The following is an 18,587-nucleotide window of genomic DNA, read 5'->3' as shown; positions in this document are numbered from 1 at the left end:
CAGGTTTTACAAATACCTTTTTCGGGTGTCAGTGTAGGATATACTATGTAACAATGTAAATTTGGGACTGGCGATTTAGAAATGGCGATACAGTTTAGACTGCTGCCAAAATAATCTCTCTATTAAAAATATTTTTGGGGATCAAAGCCATGTTTAAAATATATGTAACTGTACGTCATCTCAGTTTGTATTATATCAATATTTCCATTTGTGGCTACTCACTCTTCTCTTGCAGTGTCTCTATTGGTGGATTTTCTGTATCTTCCTCCACATCGCCATAGTGAAGCACTTTGTGATTGGGTGACAACCTGCAGTACCACAGTTTATCTGGCAATAACAACCAATCACAGGTCCAGGTTAGGGGGACAAGAAACGGTTTACTGTCCTCTGTATGTGTCTTGCTGGTGTCACCGTGTGTTTGTCTCACCTTGTCTCCGCCGGCTGCTTATCTTTCTGAACAGGGTTCCTTGACACAACCGGTTCAGTCTCTGCTGGCGAATCAGTTCCAGCAACTCTGGCTTCAGACGCTCTTTGAGCTCACTGGAAAAAAAGACGCATGCATGCAAGCACACACACACACAGACAGACACACACACAGTTTTCACTTCAGGAGATGTCTGTGTTACATTCTAGAGGAAGAGCATACCTGTGTAGAGATGAAATTGTTAACAAGGCAACCTCATTTGTATATTAGTAAATAAATGCAGGTAATAGTACAGAAAGTGTTTTGGTCAGGCATAAACTCAACATGAATGGGTGACCGCCTAATGTGAAAGTGTCCTACAGTCTGACCCATATTGTTTAGTAATAAACAGAGCAATGATAGCGGACAGTGATACAACACACAACAGCACAGCTACTAGTGAGTAAGTCAATTCCATAGGGGTAGTCTTTCATAGAGTCATTGAAAGAAAGGATTCAATTATGTACCATATGTACAGTGATCAGCCAAAACATTAAAACAACTTACAGGTGAGGAGAATAACACATTGATTATCTCTGTATTTCACAGTATACCGGAGTTTTAAATCTGGTGTCTGTGGCGACATTCCTGCACTGCGTTCCCACACTGGTGCACCGGAGGTGATGTGTTTTATGTCAACCAACGATGATTGCTTTGCCAAAGTTGAACTTACCTGTGACGAAAGCATTCACATGCCTCCAATTGGCTTGCCCTCAGGGCTTTCTGCCATAAAGTTTCCTGGCTTGGAGGCTATGACGGAAAAACCTAAGAAGCGTCCAAGAAAAATTTCTGATGCGACAGAGAAAAAAGAAACTGCATTCAGAGGAAGGATTAAAGTACCAAAAAAAACAAAAAACAAAAACAAAAAAGAAGTAATCAACGGCGATGACAAACACGGATAACCATTGGTGTAGCAGAAGTTATTACTCTCACTGCCAGAAGGGGGAGACAAAACTTCCGCACTGCCGGTTAAAAGGATCTGCTGTGTCTTGGTGCCAGATACCAGAGGACACCTTCAGATGTCTTGTAGAGTCCATGCCTCAGCGGGTCAGAGCTGTTTTGTCGGCATGCGGGGGACCTACACAATATTAGGCAGGTGATTTCAATGTTTTGGCTGATACATGTATTGTCACATTCTTTCTACATCTAACAATTTTTGGCATTAAATACAGTGTTTGTGGAACAATGACCTCTATGAGACTGCCATGTTGTGATACGGTACATTTTAAAAATTAAAGGGCTTGGGAAGTCAACAGCTACAGCTACTAATGCTAGCTGGCTGTTGTGGGCATTCGAAGTCCTACAATTCCATTCTACTTGATTCAAACCCTGAAACTTGCTGGCACTGTGAGCACCCTCCAAAGTGAAATATCCCATCTGTGATGCACTCAAACTTACATAAAGGGATTAATTCAGGCAACATAGAGGTGGGTATTTTTTTTTATCCCCCCCCCCCTTTTTCTCCCCAATTGTATCCAGCCAATTACCCTACTCTTCTGAGCCATCCCGGTCACTGCTCCACCCCCTCTGCCAATCCAGTGAGGGCTGCAGACTACTGCATGCCTCCTCCGATACATGTGGAGTTGCCAGCCACTTCTTTTTACCTGGCAGTTAGGAGTTTCGCCCAGGGGATGTAGTGCGTGGGAGGATCACGCTATTCCCCCCAGTTCCCCCTCACCCCTGAACAGGTGCCCCGACCGACCAGAGGAGGCGCTATTGCAGCGACTAGGACACATACACACATCCGGCTTCCCACCCGCAGACACGGCCAATTGTGTCTGTAGGGATGCCCGACCAAGCTGGAGGTAACACGAGGATTCGAACCGGCGAGCCCCGTGTTGGTAGGTAACGGAATAGACCGCTACGCTACCCAGACACAGAGGTGAGTATTTGAATCAGGATTGAGATTTAACTAAGGGGTGTCACGCTGTAACATAAACCAACACACATCCTATTACTCACAGTACGGGTGGAGCGAGCGTCTCTTCCTGGTGCAGTCGCTCTGTCTGTCGGAGCTTGAGTATCTCACTATAATTGAGAGCATTCACTTTGTTCTTGAAGAGTTCCAAGGAAGTTGGCTTACTGGAGAGCGTCCTGGTGATCTGCTCCCTAACCACCTGCATCACCTAGGGCAGGAGACACAGAGAGAAGAGTCATCAACTATGCCCCTACTTGGGGTGTGTGTGTGTGTGTGTGTGTACTCCATAACTTACCAAAATCACGCTTACACACATAAACTGAAAATGTCAACCCAAATGAGAGCTCAGGCCACAAGGTCAAACTATGTGCTTGCATGTCAGTGAGTGTGAAATCTATAATACCCTCTAGATGGGACACAGTCGTAAATTGTGGAAAATCAATATAAAAATCCATAGTGATACCACAAAACCACATCCAGGCTGGATCCTCCCTACATCTGCTTTTCTTCCACTGCTCATGCCCTTCTCCCCTTCACCGCCCTAAAAATGTAATTTTTCTGTTTGTCACAATGACCTTTCTCCCAGTAAAGCACAGCACTAGCCCAGAGATGCTTGGCAAATACTGCACCTTAACTCTACAATTATTCCCCACGCCTGTTTAGGATCATATAATGCTGAGTTGCTGACCTGTACAAATGTAAGCTTGCATGTGCGTACACACACACACACGCATGCTTGCACCCCCCCCCCCCACACACACACAGACGGCAGTGCTGCCCTAGATCATTCTTGTTGACACTCAATTCCTGTAATTATGGCTTATCAGTGACTAATTAAGGAGCAAGTAATGCTTTCCAGTTCGGGTGGACATCACACTACTACAGACTATAAGACGAATAACTACTACAAATAATGAATGTCAAAACAAACTTGCCTTTGCATTACATTATGGGCTCTTTGACAGTCTTTAATACATGAATTCAGACAGGGGTTTAGTATTTGAACCATAGGGTGATTTGACAAAATTTTTTGCTAAGATTTTCACTGGGAGTAACGAAGAAGGACAGGATTAGGAACGATTATATTAGAGGGACCGCTCAGGTTGGACGGTTTGGAGACAAAGCAAGAGAGGCAAGATTGAGATGGCTTGGACATGTGTGGAGGAGAGATGCTGAGTATATTGGGAGAAGGATGCTGAATATGGAGCTGCCAGGGAAGAGGAGAAGAGGAAGGCCAAAGAGGAGGTTTATGGATGTGGTGAGGGAAGACATGCAGGTGGCTGGTGTGACAGAGGAAGACGCAGAAGACAGGAAGAAATGGAAACGGATGATCCGCTGTGGCGACCCCTAACGGGAGCAGCCGAAAGTAGTAGTAGGGTGATTTGACAAAATGGTACGACAGCCTCCATGTTGACATGAATACCCCACTTACTAACGGGCAGTTTAATATGACCAAAACGACAACTGATTACAACAAAAGACTGCATAGGCCCAGTCCAAGCATAATCAAACAATATCCATGTTGACAGCAGCGAACACATAGCCCGCCGGCGTGGAAAATCTAAACTGTGATTCTAAGTTGTGTTAAAACGCAAATGACATAAAACTACTGCTGCCATACTGTAACACCTTACAGAGCCAAAATACATTTAAATTAAGGCATATTTTGCATGATAGTGGCCACATTCCTTTCAGACAAAACAATATTGCAATAGGTCCCTTTACGTGTCAATTTGTCTAATTTTTTTCTCAAAAAGTAGGTTGTCACTTTTTTAATTATGTAGTCATTGATTACGGTTCAAAGTGATCCTTTTTGGCCAAGTCAAAAAGGATCATTTTATAGTAACAGAAGAGATTGAGATAGACTGCTACTGTTAAACTGACTGACTTTCAAACCTAAAAAAAAAAAAAACAACAAAGTGACTTACGTAAATCCCAACTGATGATGAATTTAAAAAAAAAAAACTCACCTCCATCTTTCGTCCTTCAAGTACAGTACAGTACAACTCCAAATATAAATTCCAGTCTCATCAGGAAACAGAAATTCATTCAGGTCCCCAGTAAAGGGAGTAATAGGGGGATGACCAGGAGTGAAAATGAAGGAAAAAGAAGAGAAAGATCAACTCTATGACAGAAGAAGTGCAGGTCTGTGGGTGTTTTGTAAACAGACACCCTGATAGTCACTCAAACACCCCTGTCCGGCCCCTCTCCCTCCCTGTGTCATGCAGCTAGACTAGCCAATAGGAATAATGACTGGCAGCTGTCCCTGTCTCAACAAACCCTGCAGCGTGTGTGTGTGTGTGTGTGTGTGTGTGTGTGTGTGTGTGTGTGTGTGTGTGTGTGTGTGTGTGTGTGTGAGAGAGCGAGAGAGAGTGCACACATGCGTTTGATAACGATTATCAAAGGGGGTGTAATGACCCCGATCTCAAACACACACACGTGCATGCACAAGCGCCAACTAGCTGCTAAAAACACATAACTTCGAATAATTAGCACTCAATTGATGGCATGGGGAGGCAGTTGATTGGAAAGAAAGAGGGAAGAGAGACAAAAGAGTGAAAAAGAGAGAAGGGGGGGATGGTGAAAGGAAAGACAGGGATGGAAGGAGGAATTGATGGACATGTGACCTATGATGACTACACAAACTGAGTGATGGCAAGACCAGAGTGATAAACATGTTCCAGTCTTTTGTGTTCAGGAAACACACGCACACATACTCCAATTTAGGGTAAAATGCTCCAAATTAATGTAAAAAGCAATATTTTCAAAGCTAAATTAATTCATTACGTATAAGTTCTGAATTATTCAATCAAACAAAACTATTCAGCATCCTTCCCCTCACCATCACTCTCCCCTCTCCCTAAGGTTAACGTCCTCTCCTCTCATCTTGATAGCTATATGTCATCCCCCTTTCCCACAGTCTATCCAACTCTCTTCTCTCGTATTGTTTCCAGAGGTTCTCCCTGTTGTTGTGCAATTATTGCTGATGTCCTGGGCGCATTGTCTTTCTTGTTCTTTTTTCCCTCTGTTTCTGCCACCCAACACGCTTCCCCTTTGTCCACGTAATCCCCTTTTGTCTTTGCCCCAAAGCACCCTGAGTAGCGGGCTGTGGGTGAACACAAAGGCCAGTCTGCTGGCCTGAGTGTCAGGACATTGGCTCGCTCCTGGAAGGTTGAAAGGTCACCGTGTTTTATGATCGCCGAGAGAGCACTTTGTTCTTGATGACTGTGGTAATGTTAAAATGTAGCTCAGCATAAAGACTATTCCTTTCAGGAGAACTGACTTTTCAACACTGTTCCCAAAACAAGACTGCTTTCCATAAAAAGATCTTGATTTATTCAAGCACGACTGTGCTCTGTGATCAGTGTCTGCTAATTACGTGTAACTTAGTACTAGCTAAATTCTGTCTATGGGGGTAGGTAGAGTGTTTAGCATGAGAAAGGACTCACACAGTCACCATGGTATAGTCGCTACCATGTTTCTACTCACTGAAAACAAAAACAAGACTGCTATAAAAGTCTGTTTGAAAGGCTGTCAGAACGGACAATAATGTCATTTCCATAGGTTTGGAAGCTTTTCTTTTTATTTGATTAAGGTTTTCACATTTTAATTCAAAGCTATTTTAACTGTAGTTGATTTGTCTTGTTACACATTTACAGTGTAGTCATATTGGATTCACTGCCTGTGAAATGAAAGAAACCAAGTACTCAAAAATGTAGTATGAAATTCAATTTATTTTCTCTATTATGCCTAAATCTGCTTTTGGTAGAGTGATATTCATTTAAGACTTAGTATCATGAATAACAGATGTATTGATTGATTGATTGTATCCAGCGGTATTAACAAATTTAATAAGAAACAAAGAATCATTTCTGATGTTTTTCTGTCATTTGGGGGAATCTATTTTCATTTAAGCTTGTGGGATTTTGTTTTGGTGGGCCACTCCAACTTATTCTTTGCATGAGAAAAAATGTACTGGTTTGCGAAAGGGTTTGACAAACCCATCAGTTGGCAGTTTGCGGGTCTTATCTGGCCAGGGCAGGCTTACAGCTGGAATACCCTGTGTCATCCATGTACACACTGGCTGACAGACAACAAGCCACTGTAATATTCCGAACCAGTGAGTGAGCCATAATTCCTAGCAGTAGCAGAGCCAGCTTCCAAGTATGTTCCTTAAAAAAAAGGAAAAAAAATCTTCAGTCTCTTTTTCAGCATAAGACACCTGGGCTGCAATACCATCTTTTACCCCTTCATCAAAGTCCTCCTGTCTTGGGCGTGGGTTTGAAAAAAGCACCTTTGCAACACACTCAGTAGGCATTATTTGTTTCATTGTGCCAGATAGGACCTTAATTTTAACACAGTGTAGCTCTATATTCCTGAATGACAAACATTCAGGGCTGGAGCACCACAGAGGTCCATTCTGGGCTCTCACAGTTTATTTTATTTTTATTTAGTCATTGCCATCATGCAACACTCCAGTCATAGTGAAGTGAAAAGACCGCTAAAGGGTAATTAAAATGCTGTCTTACCGTGCGAAAATTATTTTGGCAGGGAAATTTTCCCATCTGACTTGCTATACTACCCAAGGCTATAGTACCTTGTCAAAGTCCTCTTGCGTAGCTCTCATCTCCTTCCATGTCTTGTTGAGCAACTGGATGCAGACACAAAAAAGCTCCTCCATCAGACGATCTTGGCTGAAGAAGATAGGGTGGTAGTCTGACCCTGTCTCTGAGGCTGCAAGAGGAAGATGGGATGGGGATATTTGAGAGATGGTGACATACAGTTAGCAACAAACATGGTCTCTGCAGGAGTTTGACCTGGAATAAGGGTAGAAGCCATGGCTATAGAAGGCTGAGAGACAACTTACGAGGTTCTCCAATACGAAGGATCTCACACAGGATGAGCGTGAGCTGGATGCTACTCCTGGCAAATGGACACTCATGTTTATCCTCCCTACTGCTGTTCTCTAAGACAAACTGGCAGAGAAGAAGACAAAAAAAACCCAGATAGAAGGAGGAAGTGTGTGATGTGAGGGCAGGAGAGCCCAAGTAAGAAAAAAAGTGAGAAAGGGAGCAGGCTTTTTAGTTACATCGGTTGCTGCAACTTGCAGTTAAACTTAAACATCTAATTCATATCTGCCTAGGTTTGTCATGGTCTGGATAAGACTGATAGCTAAAAATTCATCATTTCAGTATTCACCTTCACAACACAGAGACAGGAGTCCAAGAATGTCACTCCAAAAACAAGTCGATTAAAGTGAATTATACCTCTTCAACTTAGCTAATAAAACACTAGTTAAGGAAATGAACCGCTCACCCTACTGTAAACATCAGGATAGCGTGAGGCAAAGTAGGCCATGGTGTCTAATGCTAAAAGACCAGGTGGGGTCCGCACCAAATCTTGTCCAGGATTGCTGTTGTTCTGAAAGAAAATTAACAAAAGGGATTCTTAATCACAATAATATGATGAATATCAATCCTATAAATATTCATGCTAATGCAGACGATAATACCTATAGATGAAAAGTAAAGACTGTTAAAGGAGAACCCACAGAAAAGCCCAACTTCTTGAACTCTTTGGCGCAGAGCGAACGCCGTCTCTCGTGGCTCAGACTGTTCTCACTCTCTGTCTCAAACGCGGCCTGGCGCAAGCCATGGAGGATATCCCTCTGTTCCTGGTGGAGAGCGAAGAGAAGGGTGGTAGAAGGCAGGGAGGTAAAAGCTGGACATCCACTGGAGCAGTGGGTTTTTTTTAAGTGGCATGTTTAAAATTTTGGAGCATTTCAACTCTTTGAAGAAAATTAATCTTAGAAGTAAGAATATCTTTGTTTATGCAGTATTTTGTTCACTGACATGCATATATTTTGAGTGCTGACTTTTTTGTCTATACTAACTGATATAAAACTGAAAATGCCATTTATTGAAAACAAGATCATATTAGTGATAAAGAATTTGACTTACTATTGATCAACTATAATAAGTTCATCAACAGAATCCTTTGAATTTCTAGCACGAAAAATCAAATACTGTCAAAAGAAAAGCTAGCCATGTTAGGTCATAACATCTGTACAGACACATAGATCTTTAAAAAAACTGCCCATACACTGACTGTTAAGAGGGATTTTGTCCAAATAATGTGACAGTAGTACCAACATGCTGTCACCCATCCCTTTCCCTTTGTTTCCTTTTGCTTTTTCTCTATCCAGGAAAAATAATGTAACCAAGGTCCTATGTAAACTTAAAAAAAAGAAGATTAATTTAATGAAATACACCCTGGAAGTAATGAAATAATGTATGAAGCCTATCTTTATGAAAATACTTCCACAGAGCTGGTATTATGCTTCAGGGTCTAGGCAGTGTCACCAGCTGTCTATGATCTAATCCCATAGCTAATCTGCAATGTATAGTCCAGTCAGATTTGATGTATGTGTGTGGTTTGCCCATATTGGTCGCTCCATCCCTCACCTGGTTGTAACAATCTAAAGGTGTCCTAATACGAGGTTCCAGGTGATTTAGGGTAACTGACTGCAGCACATAGAGGTAGTGGGCCATTTCATCCCCGACTGAACCGGAACTATGGATGATGTTCTGTAAATTATCAGACAAATAAATAAAAACACAAAAAGGGTACAGGTTAAGGGTCCGCTGCTTCATTGCTGATGTATAGGATACTGAAACAAATTGAGGTCACCGTTTCTCACTTTCCAGACTAAACCCAACAAATTTTAACTGTTTTGTAAATCAAAGCCGTGAGGACATTATGGATAATATGAGGTACTTAATTCACATGCAGTGTGGCATTATGTGAAGGGGTTGGATAAATAGCAGCAGCGAGTAGCAGTGGTGTTGAACCATTCACCAACGAACCCCATTTCTCAACATTACACTACAAATGAGTGACTACTAATTTTACAACAATATAGTTATAAGGGAAGTATTGTACAGTTGAAAATTAAAAATAACATTTTCTTTAAACCTTCTCCTGTCAGAATATAATTCTTGCAAGAGAAACACCGTTGACTCGGCATTTAAATTCAATATCTACCATAGCAAGCTTCAACAGGTCATTGTCTTTACTTATTCACTGGGAAAATTAATTTCCAAAAGTGACATCGACACAAATGGGAATGTAAATATGTAAACACTTTACTTTATAAATGTACTGACGGAGGTTCTTCCTTGCCAAAAATGCAAACAGCTCCTGGAAAACACAAACAGAAAATATATACCAAATTGCAGGAGACAGTAGGGTTGTCACTGCCTACTGAATAAGGGAAGGCGTGATGGAGGTGCAATGACAAAGTCCTAACAAGAGGTGCCAGTATATGGCCAAAAGTAGACATTTGTAAAGAGGTCAATGGGCGGGACAAGAGTAACTGTAGACCTCTGACGACATCATCACTGGTACATACATCTCCAACTAGACCTCCTTTTGTTGAGGATTAATGAATTGGTTTAACTGATTAGAGGAAGGGTGGGGGAAGGGTGTTGACCCCGGGGTGAGAAATTGTGGCGTGTATGTGAGCGAGACAGAGGTAGATAGTAGCTGTGGTTATATGGACAATATTCCTTCAACCTGATTGAAATCATTCTGATCAGAGATTCCAACTTAACTGTTTACACGAATGCTAAATTAAGTGATCTGATGAGATGGTGCATTTACATGCCCCAAAGCATCTCATCGGAATATAACTTCTTTGACATCTGCAAAGTGGTTCTGCCTGCTGTGCAAAAATATGGAGAAGAAGGCAGCGGCAGCATTGGTATGTCACGAAAACTGCGGACATGGTGGGCATGCTGTTAAGATTTTGGAATGGGTACAGCTGTGTCTTTGTGAACTTTTGCAAGAGAATTTTAGATGGACCTACCTTGATGCCATAATTTGGGGGCATAAGACAAACAAACACCAAGCTGAGTCAAGGATGCAGACAAGTACCTGACTTTCTTTTTCTCTACCTGTGCATCCTTGACTCACCTTGTTCCTGGCCATGAGGAATGGACACCCATAGTGTTGTAGAAGAGAGAGGAGACAAGTACCTGTCTGTCTGCATCTCCAGCTGTCTGTAGTAAAGCCATAAGTAGGGCCATTGCTTTTGTCTGTATCTGCTGGTTTGTTCTGAATATGAAAAAGGAAGAGGAACGTATAAACCAGGCTTAAAACATGTTCAACAACTGTATAAAATACTTGCTCACCTCCAAAAACAGGAGTGAAAATGGATGAAGAGATACAATGAATATAGAAAATAAAAAGGACTGTTATTCTTATCAAGGAGAGAGAAGACGCTAGTTCCTAAATTGCAAGTAACAAAAGTAGCTAAACAACTGCAAACTATACATGTACCCCAGCTGCTGTAAAACAATCCACTGCTATGATTTACAAATTGGAAACTTACACCTGCAGGTGAGCAATCAGCCTCTCCAGAGTGACCTCCTGTTTGACCTGCAGGAATAGGCTGTGGCTGCTTAGGACCATGCTCTCCAGAATGTCCAGGGACACCTGCTGGATTGAAGCATCCGCTACCTTGGCGTTGACAAAACTGGCAATCTTAAAGGAAAGGAGGAGGTGTAAGGGAACGAGCAGAAGGTCCAGAGAGAGGGAGCAGATAGGCAGGCAATCAGTAAAATTAACAAATAGCTACAAATGAGACTGAAAATGTGAAAGAGCAGAGAAAGTAGACATAGGGGGGTGGTGCAAGCAGACATACCTTTTTGATAAAAACAGAAGAGAGGTTCTCCCAGGAGACTATCCCATGATCCATCAGTTCCATAAAACCCGTCAAAGTGTGGGTCATGATCACAGGAGCTCTGACCGAGCATGCGAGACAAACCAATGCAAATACAGATATTAAACATAACTTCACATACACAGTCAAATATTATGCATCAAACATGTGCTGATAACCCTACATGAACACAGGGACACACACCAGAGCACAGCATTCAGACCATTTCAGTGGAGAATGTCAATGACTAAATAACAGATTAAATTGCACGCATGCACACATACACTCTCTCTCCCTCTCTCACTCTTAGCTGTCCATCCTGTCCGATGATGACGCTTTCTCGGGGGGGGGGGGGCAACACCTTTGATGCTGGTGCCACTTCATGTGGCTGTGGAGGTCAATGCATCCACAGGTGCGGCAAGGGAGCCCATATGTTGGGGTAATGCCAACAGCCCTCTGGTGTCATTGGGCATGTGTTTCAGTCTTCCTTTGTTGGTTGGTGTAATGTATTTGTTCAGTCACCCTGGCACAGGTGACCTGCCAGGCCGATCTATCTTGTGCTAGAGGTTCAAGATGGATGGGGTTGTAGCGCCTCTGGTAGGTCTCTGGTACAGTCCTTATAGCACCTCTTTTGTCCCTCATCGGCTTGTTTCTATCGCTGAGTTGCCCATAGAGGGTTTGGTGGGGTAGGCGGTGGTCAGGCATGCGGATAGTATGCCCTATTCAACAAAGATGTTTTTTTGCCACTGCTGCTTCCATGTAGATGGAGTTGGTCATGGAAAGAATCTTAGTATGGGGGATTTGATCTTCCCAGGACAGGCCGAGGATCTTTTGAAGGCATCGGACATGGAAGGCCTCAAAGTTCATGATGTGCTGTCTAAATAGGGTCCAGGTTTCTGCCCCATAGAACAGAGTGGGGGTGCATACCACATTGTACATGGCAACCTTGGTGCTGACCTTCAGGTTTTTGTTTTCAAAAACCCTTCTGCAGAGGCGCCCAAAGGTTGACAAGGCTTTGGGCACCACAGGGAAAGGATTAGTGTGAGGGGGTGGGTGCAGAGTCCTTACTCCCACCATCTTCGCTCCATCAGACAGATGTCCAGTGGCATGAGGAGCTCTATGACAACCTCTGTCTGGCTGGAGCTGCAAGGGACTGCCAGTGTTCTGGTCTTCTGGACTCCGCCTGTGCCTATCCCCAGCTGCAGATTTGAGTTCAGGGTATACTCCCCTAGCCATCGTACCTCTTTAAGTTTACCCACATGCTAGTGGGGCAGTAGTTGGTGAAAACATCTCTAGGGATGACTGCAGCTCCAAGATCCCTTCCTAATTCAGCCAGCAGCCAGAGGTCGCGAAACGCCAGTTACCATGGGCTGCCACGGTGAGGCATAGTAGAAGTCTTGGTGAGAGAGAGACTATGTACTGACCACAGAAGGCTTAAACATTGCTTCCTGGACCCCGGCTGGGGTGGCCAGAAGCAGAAGCTAAGGGAGGGAGATTGTAGGCATCTGTACATGCAATGACTCGCTTAGCAGACTGCACTAGACATTTCACAACCTCCTGCTGGCAGTATAGCCAACCACACACACACACACACACACACACACACACACACACACACACACACACACACACACACACACACACACACACACACACACACACACACACACACACACACACACACACACACACACACACACACACACACACACACACCCCTCAGGTGAAAGGGAAGGGGCTGATAATGAACACACACTCATGAACATTTACGCTAGTGCAGACAAACTCACACACCAACAGAGAGTACTTACTCGTTGGCATCCTCTACTATCTTAACCAATAGGGAGTGTCCATCTCGGCTGATGAACTCCTGAGCAAAGGTCACATCTGTGGAAACACTGGCCAGTTGCTTAAGTGAATCACAGCGCACACCAGAGTCTGAACTTTGGATGCCCTTGTAAAGATCTTCTGCACACCGGCCCTAAATTAGTAAAAATATACAAATGTACAGGCAGTTTCAAACGATGACCTACAAGTACGTACAAACATATTGTGAAGCATGTGCATTTGCAAACACATACATCCACAAAGTACCCCTCCACTCAAAATTTTGTTTTTTTTTATGTTTGTGTCCCCTAAAATGTGTGGCCTTGACTATACTGACTTGTAACTGTGCAAAGTTTGTCACTAGAGTGGTGTTTTCACATTCCTCTACTGGAAGAGGAGCTGTCTGTGCACTTCCCTAAAATCTGAGATTCAAATGTACCCTGGGTAAGCTAGATTTGGTACGCCACAAATCCAAAAGCCAATTGCTGTCTAATATGCAAATGCAGGGTGGGCAAAGAAACCTGAAGCCTCGCAGAGTGGACTTGTCAGTACAGAGAGCCAATAGCATAGTCAACGTTTTGACAACAAACATGGTAGAGTGTGCAGTTTTTGGATGTAAACCAGAACCTTGAACTTCCAGCCATTATCTACCAAAAAATCCCACTATACTGCTGAAATGGTTGGAATTTATTTAGACATTGAGCTCACATGCCTACAAACCTGGAGGGACTGCATATCTGCAATGCTCATTTCAGTGAGGAGAGTTTCCATTACCTAATGCAAAAGTCACCAGGTTTTCACAAGAAATTAGTTTTAAAGATGCTGTGCCAACCATTTATCCTGGACTGCGATGGTGAATGGAAGTCAGGATGTAAGCTATGTATTTCTTTTACTCAACCAACAGTCAAATGAAAGCTTTCTGCATGTAACAAATTTCCTTTGTGATTTATAAATAGCATTATCTGTTAGTTTTTTGCTAGCTGCTGCTAGTTGTTTTGTAATAGTAAAACTGTAAACTATGTATTTAGCTAATGTTTCAAAGTTCAGTCATATGTAATGATGACGGTGGCCCAAAGTGCATAATTTTTCACCCAAAAAACACCACGGTGTGCAATGTAAACCTCTTCTCTAGTCTGGACTTCAATCCTGACCAGGCTTGCACGGGTCCCCCCACCCCTGCTCCAGCGGAGCCACTAAAGGCATCTGTCGTCATGGGCTCCGGGGGCTGACAGCGGCATTGGGGGATTCCCTGCTCCGGTGTGGGTCGCCTTTGCCTGACGTCTCAGCACTTTTGAATTTTAGACTACTGCCAATGAGCCAGTTTCCAAGCAAACTTGGTTGGCTATCAAGATAAACAGATATTACACATAATATAAAAATTTCAGCCAGGCAGAATATATCTTTCTGCAAACTTTGATTGGACCTCTTGTGTGTAATTACGTAATAACAATGTGGCAATGTGAACACACTGTATCATCGTAGCAGATATTATTGTATGTTTCACAACCACTACTGTGTCAGCCACTGCCTGTTACAAGCCCCCCCCCTTTTTCTCCCAATTGAACTTGGCCAATTACCCTATTTTCCGAGCCATCCCAATCGCTGCTCCACCCCCTCTGCTGATCCGGGGAGGGCTGCAGACTACCACATGCCTCCTCCGATACATGTGGAGTCGCCAGCCGCTTCTTTTCACCTGACAGTGAGGAGTTTTGCCAGGGGGATGTAGCGCATGGGAGGATCACGCTATTCCCCCCAGTTCCCCCTCTTCCCCAAACAGGTGCCCTGACTGACCAGAGGAGGTGCTAGTGCAGCGACCAGGACACATACCCACATCCGGCTTCCCACCCGCAGACATGGCCAATTGTGTTTGTAGGGATGCCCGACCAAGCCAGAGGTAATTTGAGGATTCAAACCAGTGAGCCCCGTGTTGGTAGGCAACGAAATAGACTGCTACACTACCTAGACGCCCTGCCTGTTACAAGCTGACAAGCAACATAAACAAAGAAAAAATTCTAACTACATTTACCATTCTGATACGTCTGCTAGTCGCCGATTTTGGTGCACAACAGTCCGAGTCTGGGTCTGACTGGGGCTCAAACATGTATGGCTGAATCCCTTCAATGTTTGCTTTAACAATATATCTTGATGTGCATCACTCTTTCAGCGGTCAACCTAGAGCAAGCAGCGGTGGTGGGCAGGGCGCAAGGCCTGTGACATTTGCATATTCATAGATCCTGAATTTCTCAATGAAGAGAAAGAGTAGATGTACTTACTTTTATTCATTTATTTATTTTACTTTTTATGTGGGAAAACCATGTTAAACAATACATTAATCATCTCAGAGTATTTGTGAACTTTAAACCCTGTCTGGAGGGGTACTTTAAATATTAATGCAGTAAAGAAATACGACACCAAAAGGCATTCAGAGAATGAAAATCAGAAACAGCATCCTTGGAAAATTAATGAATCCACTGCCTTGGAGCTCAAAACAAGATGCAACCGAGTCCCCCAAAGTATTTACTGCTATTTAACAGAAGGGACCCCTTTGACTTGAGTTATTCACATCATATTGTTATTCTTCAAAACTATGTTGATCACCTCGTGGTGATAAGTGTATGCTGATTTATTCTACTGTCTGTGTATATTTTGTGACTCACTCTTGGCAGGAATTTTAGCCATACACACAGGCGTGAGTGAGACAGAGAGTTGAAGAACTGATAAGACCAAGAGAGAGGTAGTGAGTAGGTAATGGTGGAATGTGGAAGGAGGGAGGTGACAGAGAAAGGGTGGCTAAGAGCCTAGTGGAGATGCAGACTCACTGGTGCCTTGGTCAGACGTAGTATGCAACCATTCTTAATGTCCAGACGATTCTAGAATGTGCAAACACATACACACGAAAAAACTTTCAAAACATTTTTAAAGAAAATAAATTCAACGCATTCACAGCCAAACCACACAACAGACATGATACAACACACTTCTATATAAACAATACATACATATGCATGCACACATACTAACAGGGAGAAGAAACCAAATAGCTACTAGTAGACAATGGGACACAGCGCTTCAAAGGCACCCACATGAACAGCACAATATCACGTACACAAAACCCCACCAGGACAAATATAGTAGGTGCCTACAATTTACTACTCACAAACTGTGAAATCAGTAGCAGAAGAAAAAAAACATAAGAAAAGGAGGGAGGGCTGGTCTAAACTCAAGACTAGAAGACAGTAACATCACAGCCAAAATTCGTGATACACATAAAACAAACACAACACAAGGCCACACATAGTCCTACACTGTGAATGAATAGAATAAACAATATGTTTCAAGTCAACTCTTCAACATTTCTGGCTAGTGTACCTTTGAAGTCTCGCAATAAAATGATAAATAGTGTTGGATGCAGTAGTCCTGGATAGGGTTCAGAAAGCTTATGAGTTACTATGTCAACGGCATCGTTTTGCTGACCACTGAGGTGAAAAATAAGCTGACAATTGTTATTTTGTTACATTAAAACATGACTGGCACCTTCAATTTTCCAAGCTAGATTGGGGTGATAAATTTGCATTCTAATCCAGTCTCGTGTTAAATTCAGTCAGACCCTCAGTGTATTACATCCCTTTAACAGGGACTGGCCAAGTATGCAGGTTGACTGTCAGTGTGAAAATGTTGACCTTGCAAACTGACACTGCAAAAAAAATTGATCAAGACCAGGAATGAGACCAAGGTCCTACTCAGTTTTACTCAGTGTCAAAGTCTAGGCCTTAACCTATGTAGCAAGTTCACACCTCCTTGGCCCAATTTTCTGCCTGTGTATTATACTATATGCTACGTGTAATAAGTGTACTGTCCAAACCCTCTCCCAAGAGAAAGTACACCACAACATGAACATTCACATAAAAGTTGACTGACACCAAAATGAATAACATTGCATCTCTGTACCTACAGCATGAATGTTTAATGTGAATACCTGTTGTCTGTTTCAAAACAATCCAATGGCATTATAATTACTTCTATAGCCCCAACATAACCCTTCCAGAGGAGGGGGTAGGGTGGTCTTGTGGTAACATTTGAGGTCACTGTTGGGCAACAAGCATCCCTCTCTCTGCAAGCGATCTGACTCACCGATTCAGTGATGTATGTCTGCACACCGTCAGCATATTGCAGAGCATAGTTATCAGGACCCGGGAGATTCCATCTAAAACACACACACACACACACACACACACACACACACACACACACACACACACACACACACACAGATTTATACTCACACAGATAATGTCCAGTCTAACATCCTTATTATTGAATATTGGGGAAACACTTGCATAAAAACTAACAGAAAAGCAGGCTGCAAGACAAATAGCCAAAACCGACCACACATGCACAAATCCACTTACCCATCACAGACTTCCTTTATAACAGCAGAGAGAGGCTTTTTCTGTACAAAAAACACAGCGAAATGGACAGACAAACACACAAGGCCATGAAAACAAACACCTGTTGCATATATGCAACTAACAATAACAAAAATACACACAAGCTACAGTCAAATTATTTTTTCTTGTAGTACTGTACACATGCCTTTGTAAGTATATGCTTTTATGGGATTTTAGTATTGCAAATGTTTTCATTGGCTGCAAACACTGTTTGAGAAAAGAGGAAATCCCAAAAATTGCTTTCCTAGCTAATGGAGAATGTCCCCAACACTACTGCGATCCATCTGCACATAAATAAAAAGCCAGTCTACTACCATATCTGTGTCTTAGCTATCCTACCATTAGTGGTCAGCCCAGTGGTCAACCAATCGAATGTCTTCGGGCTCTGTGGTAGACCCAATGGCTGCCCTGTTATTAGTGGTGGCTAAGGAGGTCAACCAATCAGAAGTTCTTGGTTAATCCTGCAAAGCCAATGAGGATTTTTTGCTGGACTCTGTTGGGCCAGCAAGAGATAATTTGATGGACTAGTGAAGCTTATTGTCACTTTACTCTTCAAGGACCTAATAAACTAAAATGATGGAATGGACATTCACATTTAAATTAACACGCTTAATGGTCCATTTGGAATGTTGTGCGTAAAGTCATGGCGATAAAACTTGTTGTCACTGAAGACCAATTAGGAAGTGCCCTATACATATAAAGCGGCTGTTGAAACCCCCCCCCCCTCCGCCCCTCAAAGTGTTTTTATTGTTTGCGCCGCTGTCACAAACACAACCGGATCACTTTCCATTTATTAGCAGCCTGGCTAGTGTCCAAAGCAAGAATACTTATTTACAATGGCCAGGCTGCCATTGTAAACAAGAACGTGTTCTTTAATGACTGGTTAAAAAAAAGTTAAATAAAAAGAAAACCATAAGAATCCCAATTTGAACTAGAAATCCTGATCTCACTGCTATGATAAAGGCAGAGTAAAACATCTGGTGGTATTAATAAGTAGGCAAGTTGTGTTACTTACTCATCCAGTAGAGAGAATGCCAACTGACTATCAGTTTGGAACCCTCTCAAGTCCCAGGTGTTGCACTGAACGCTGTTTTCCCCTAGCCAGAGTTCGATGCCGGGACACTTGATTAACCTTAGCCTAACCTCAATGTAATCCAAGCCTTAACCTAACTTAAACCTAACCCTAAACTTAACCTAACGCTTACCTTA

The 18,587-nt window shown here is 42.8% G+C and overlaps 1 protein-coding gene across 2 annotated transcripts in view; it reads right to left on the bottom strand.

Moving 5' to 3' along the window:
* Positions 1-18,587, bottom strand: part of elmo3 (engulfment and cell motility 3) — a 34,801-nt gene that overhangs the window by 1,127 nt on the left and 15,087 nt on the right. Inside the window, exons 3-18 of one of the 2 annotated variants that reach the window (XM_056281830.1) lie at positions 17,340-17,380; positions 17,062-17,134; positions 15,750-15,800; positions 12,915-13,084; positions 11,086-11,185; positions 10,774-10,925; positions 10,418-10,496; positions 9,531-9,581; positions 8,846-8,968; positions 7,933-8,055; positions 7,698-7,802; positions 7,249-7,357; positions 6,979-7,115; positions 2,426-2,589; positions 428-540; positions 223-327 (exon numbers count right to left, since the gene is read on the bottom strand). In XM_056281830.1, coding sequence (XP_056137805.1) covers positions 223-327; positions 428-540; positions 2,426-2,589; positions 6,979-7,115; positions 7,249-7,357; positions 7,698-7,802; positions 7,933-8,055; positions 8,846-8,968; positions 9,531-9,581; positions 10,418-10,496; positions 10,774-10,925; positions 11,086-11,185; positions 12,915-13,084; positions 15,750-15,800; positions 17,062-17,134; positions 17,340-17,380 — 1,696 coding nt within the window. Of the gene's footprint in view, positions 1-222; positions 328-427; positions 541-2,425; positions 2,590-4,351; positions 4,488-6,978; positions 7,116-7,248; positions 7,358-7,697; positions 7,803-7,932; positions 8,056-8,845; positions 8,969-9,530; positions 9,582-10,417; positions 10,497-10,773; positions 10,926-11,085; positions 11,186-12,914; positions 13,085-15,749; positions 15,801-17,061; positions 17,135-17,339; positions 17,381-18,587 lie in introns of those variants that run through there. The other variant, XM_056281831.1, reaches the window with a different exon arrangement.

The sequence above is a fragment of the Lampris incognitus genome, chromosome 6 (genome assembly GCF_029633865.1).
Source record: "Lampris incognitus isolate fLamInc1 chromosome 6, fLamInc1.hap2, whole genome shotgun sequence".
NCBI lineage: Eukaryota > Metazoa > Chordata > Actinopteri > Lampriformes > Lampridae > Lampris > Lampris incognitus.
Note: the sequence above shows the minus strand (reverse complement) of the source record. Positions and strands in the feature narration are given on the sequence as shown.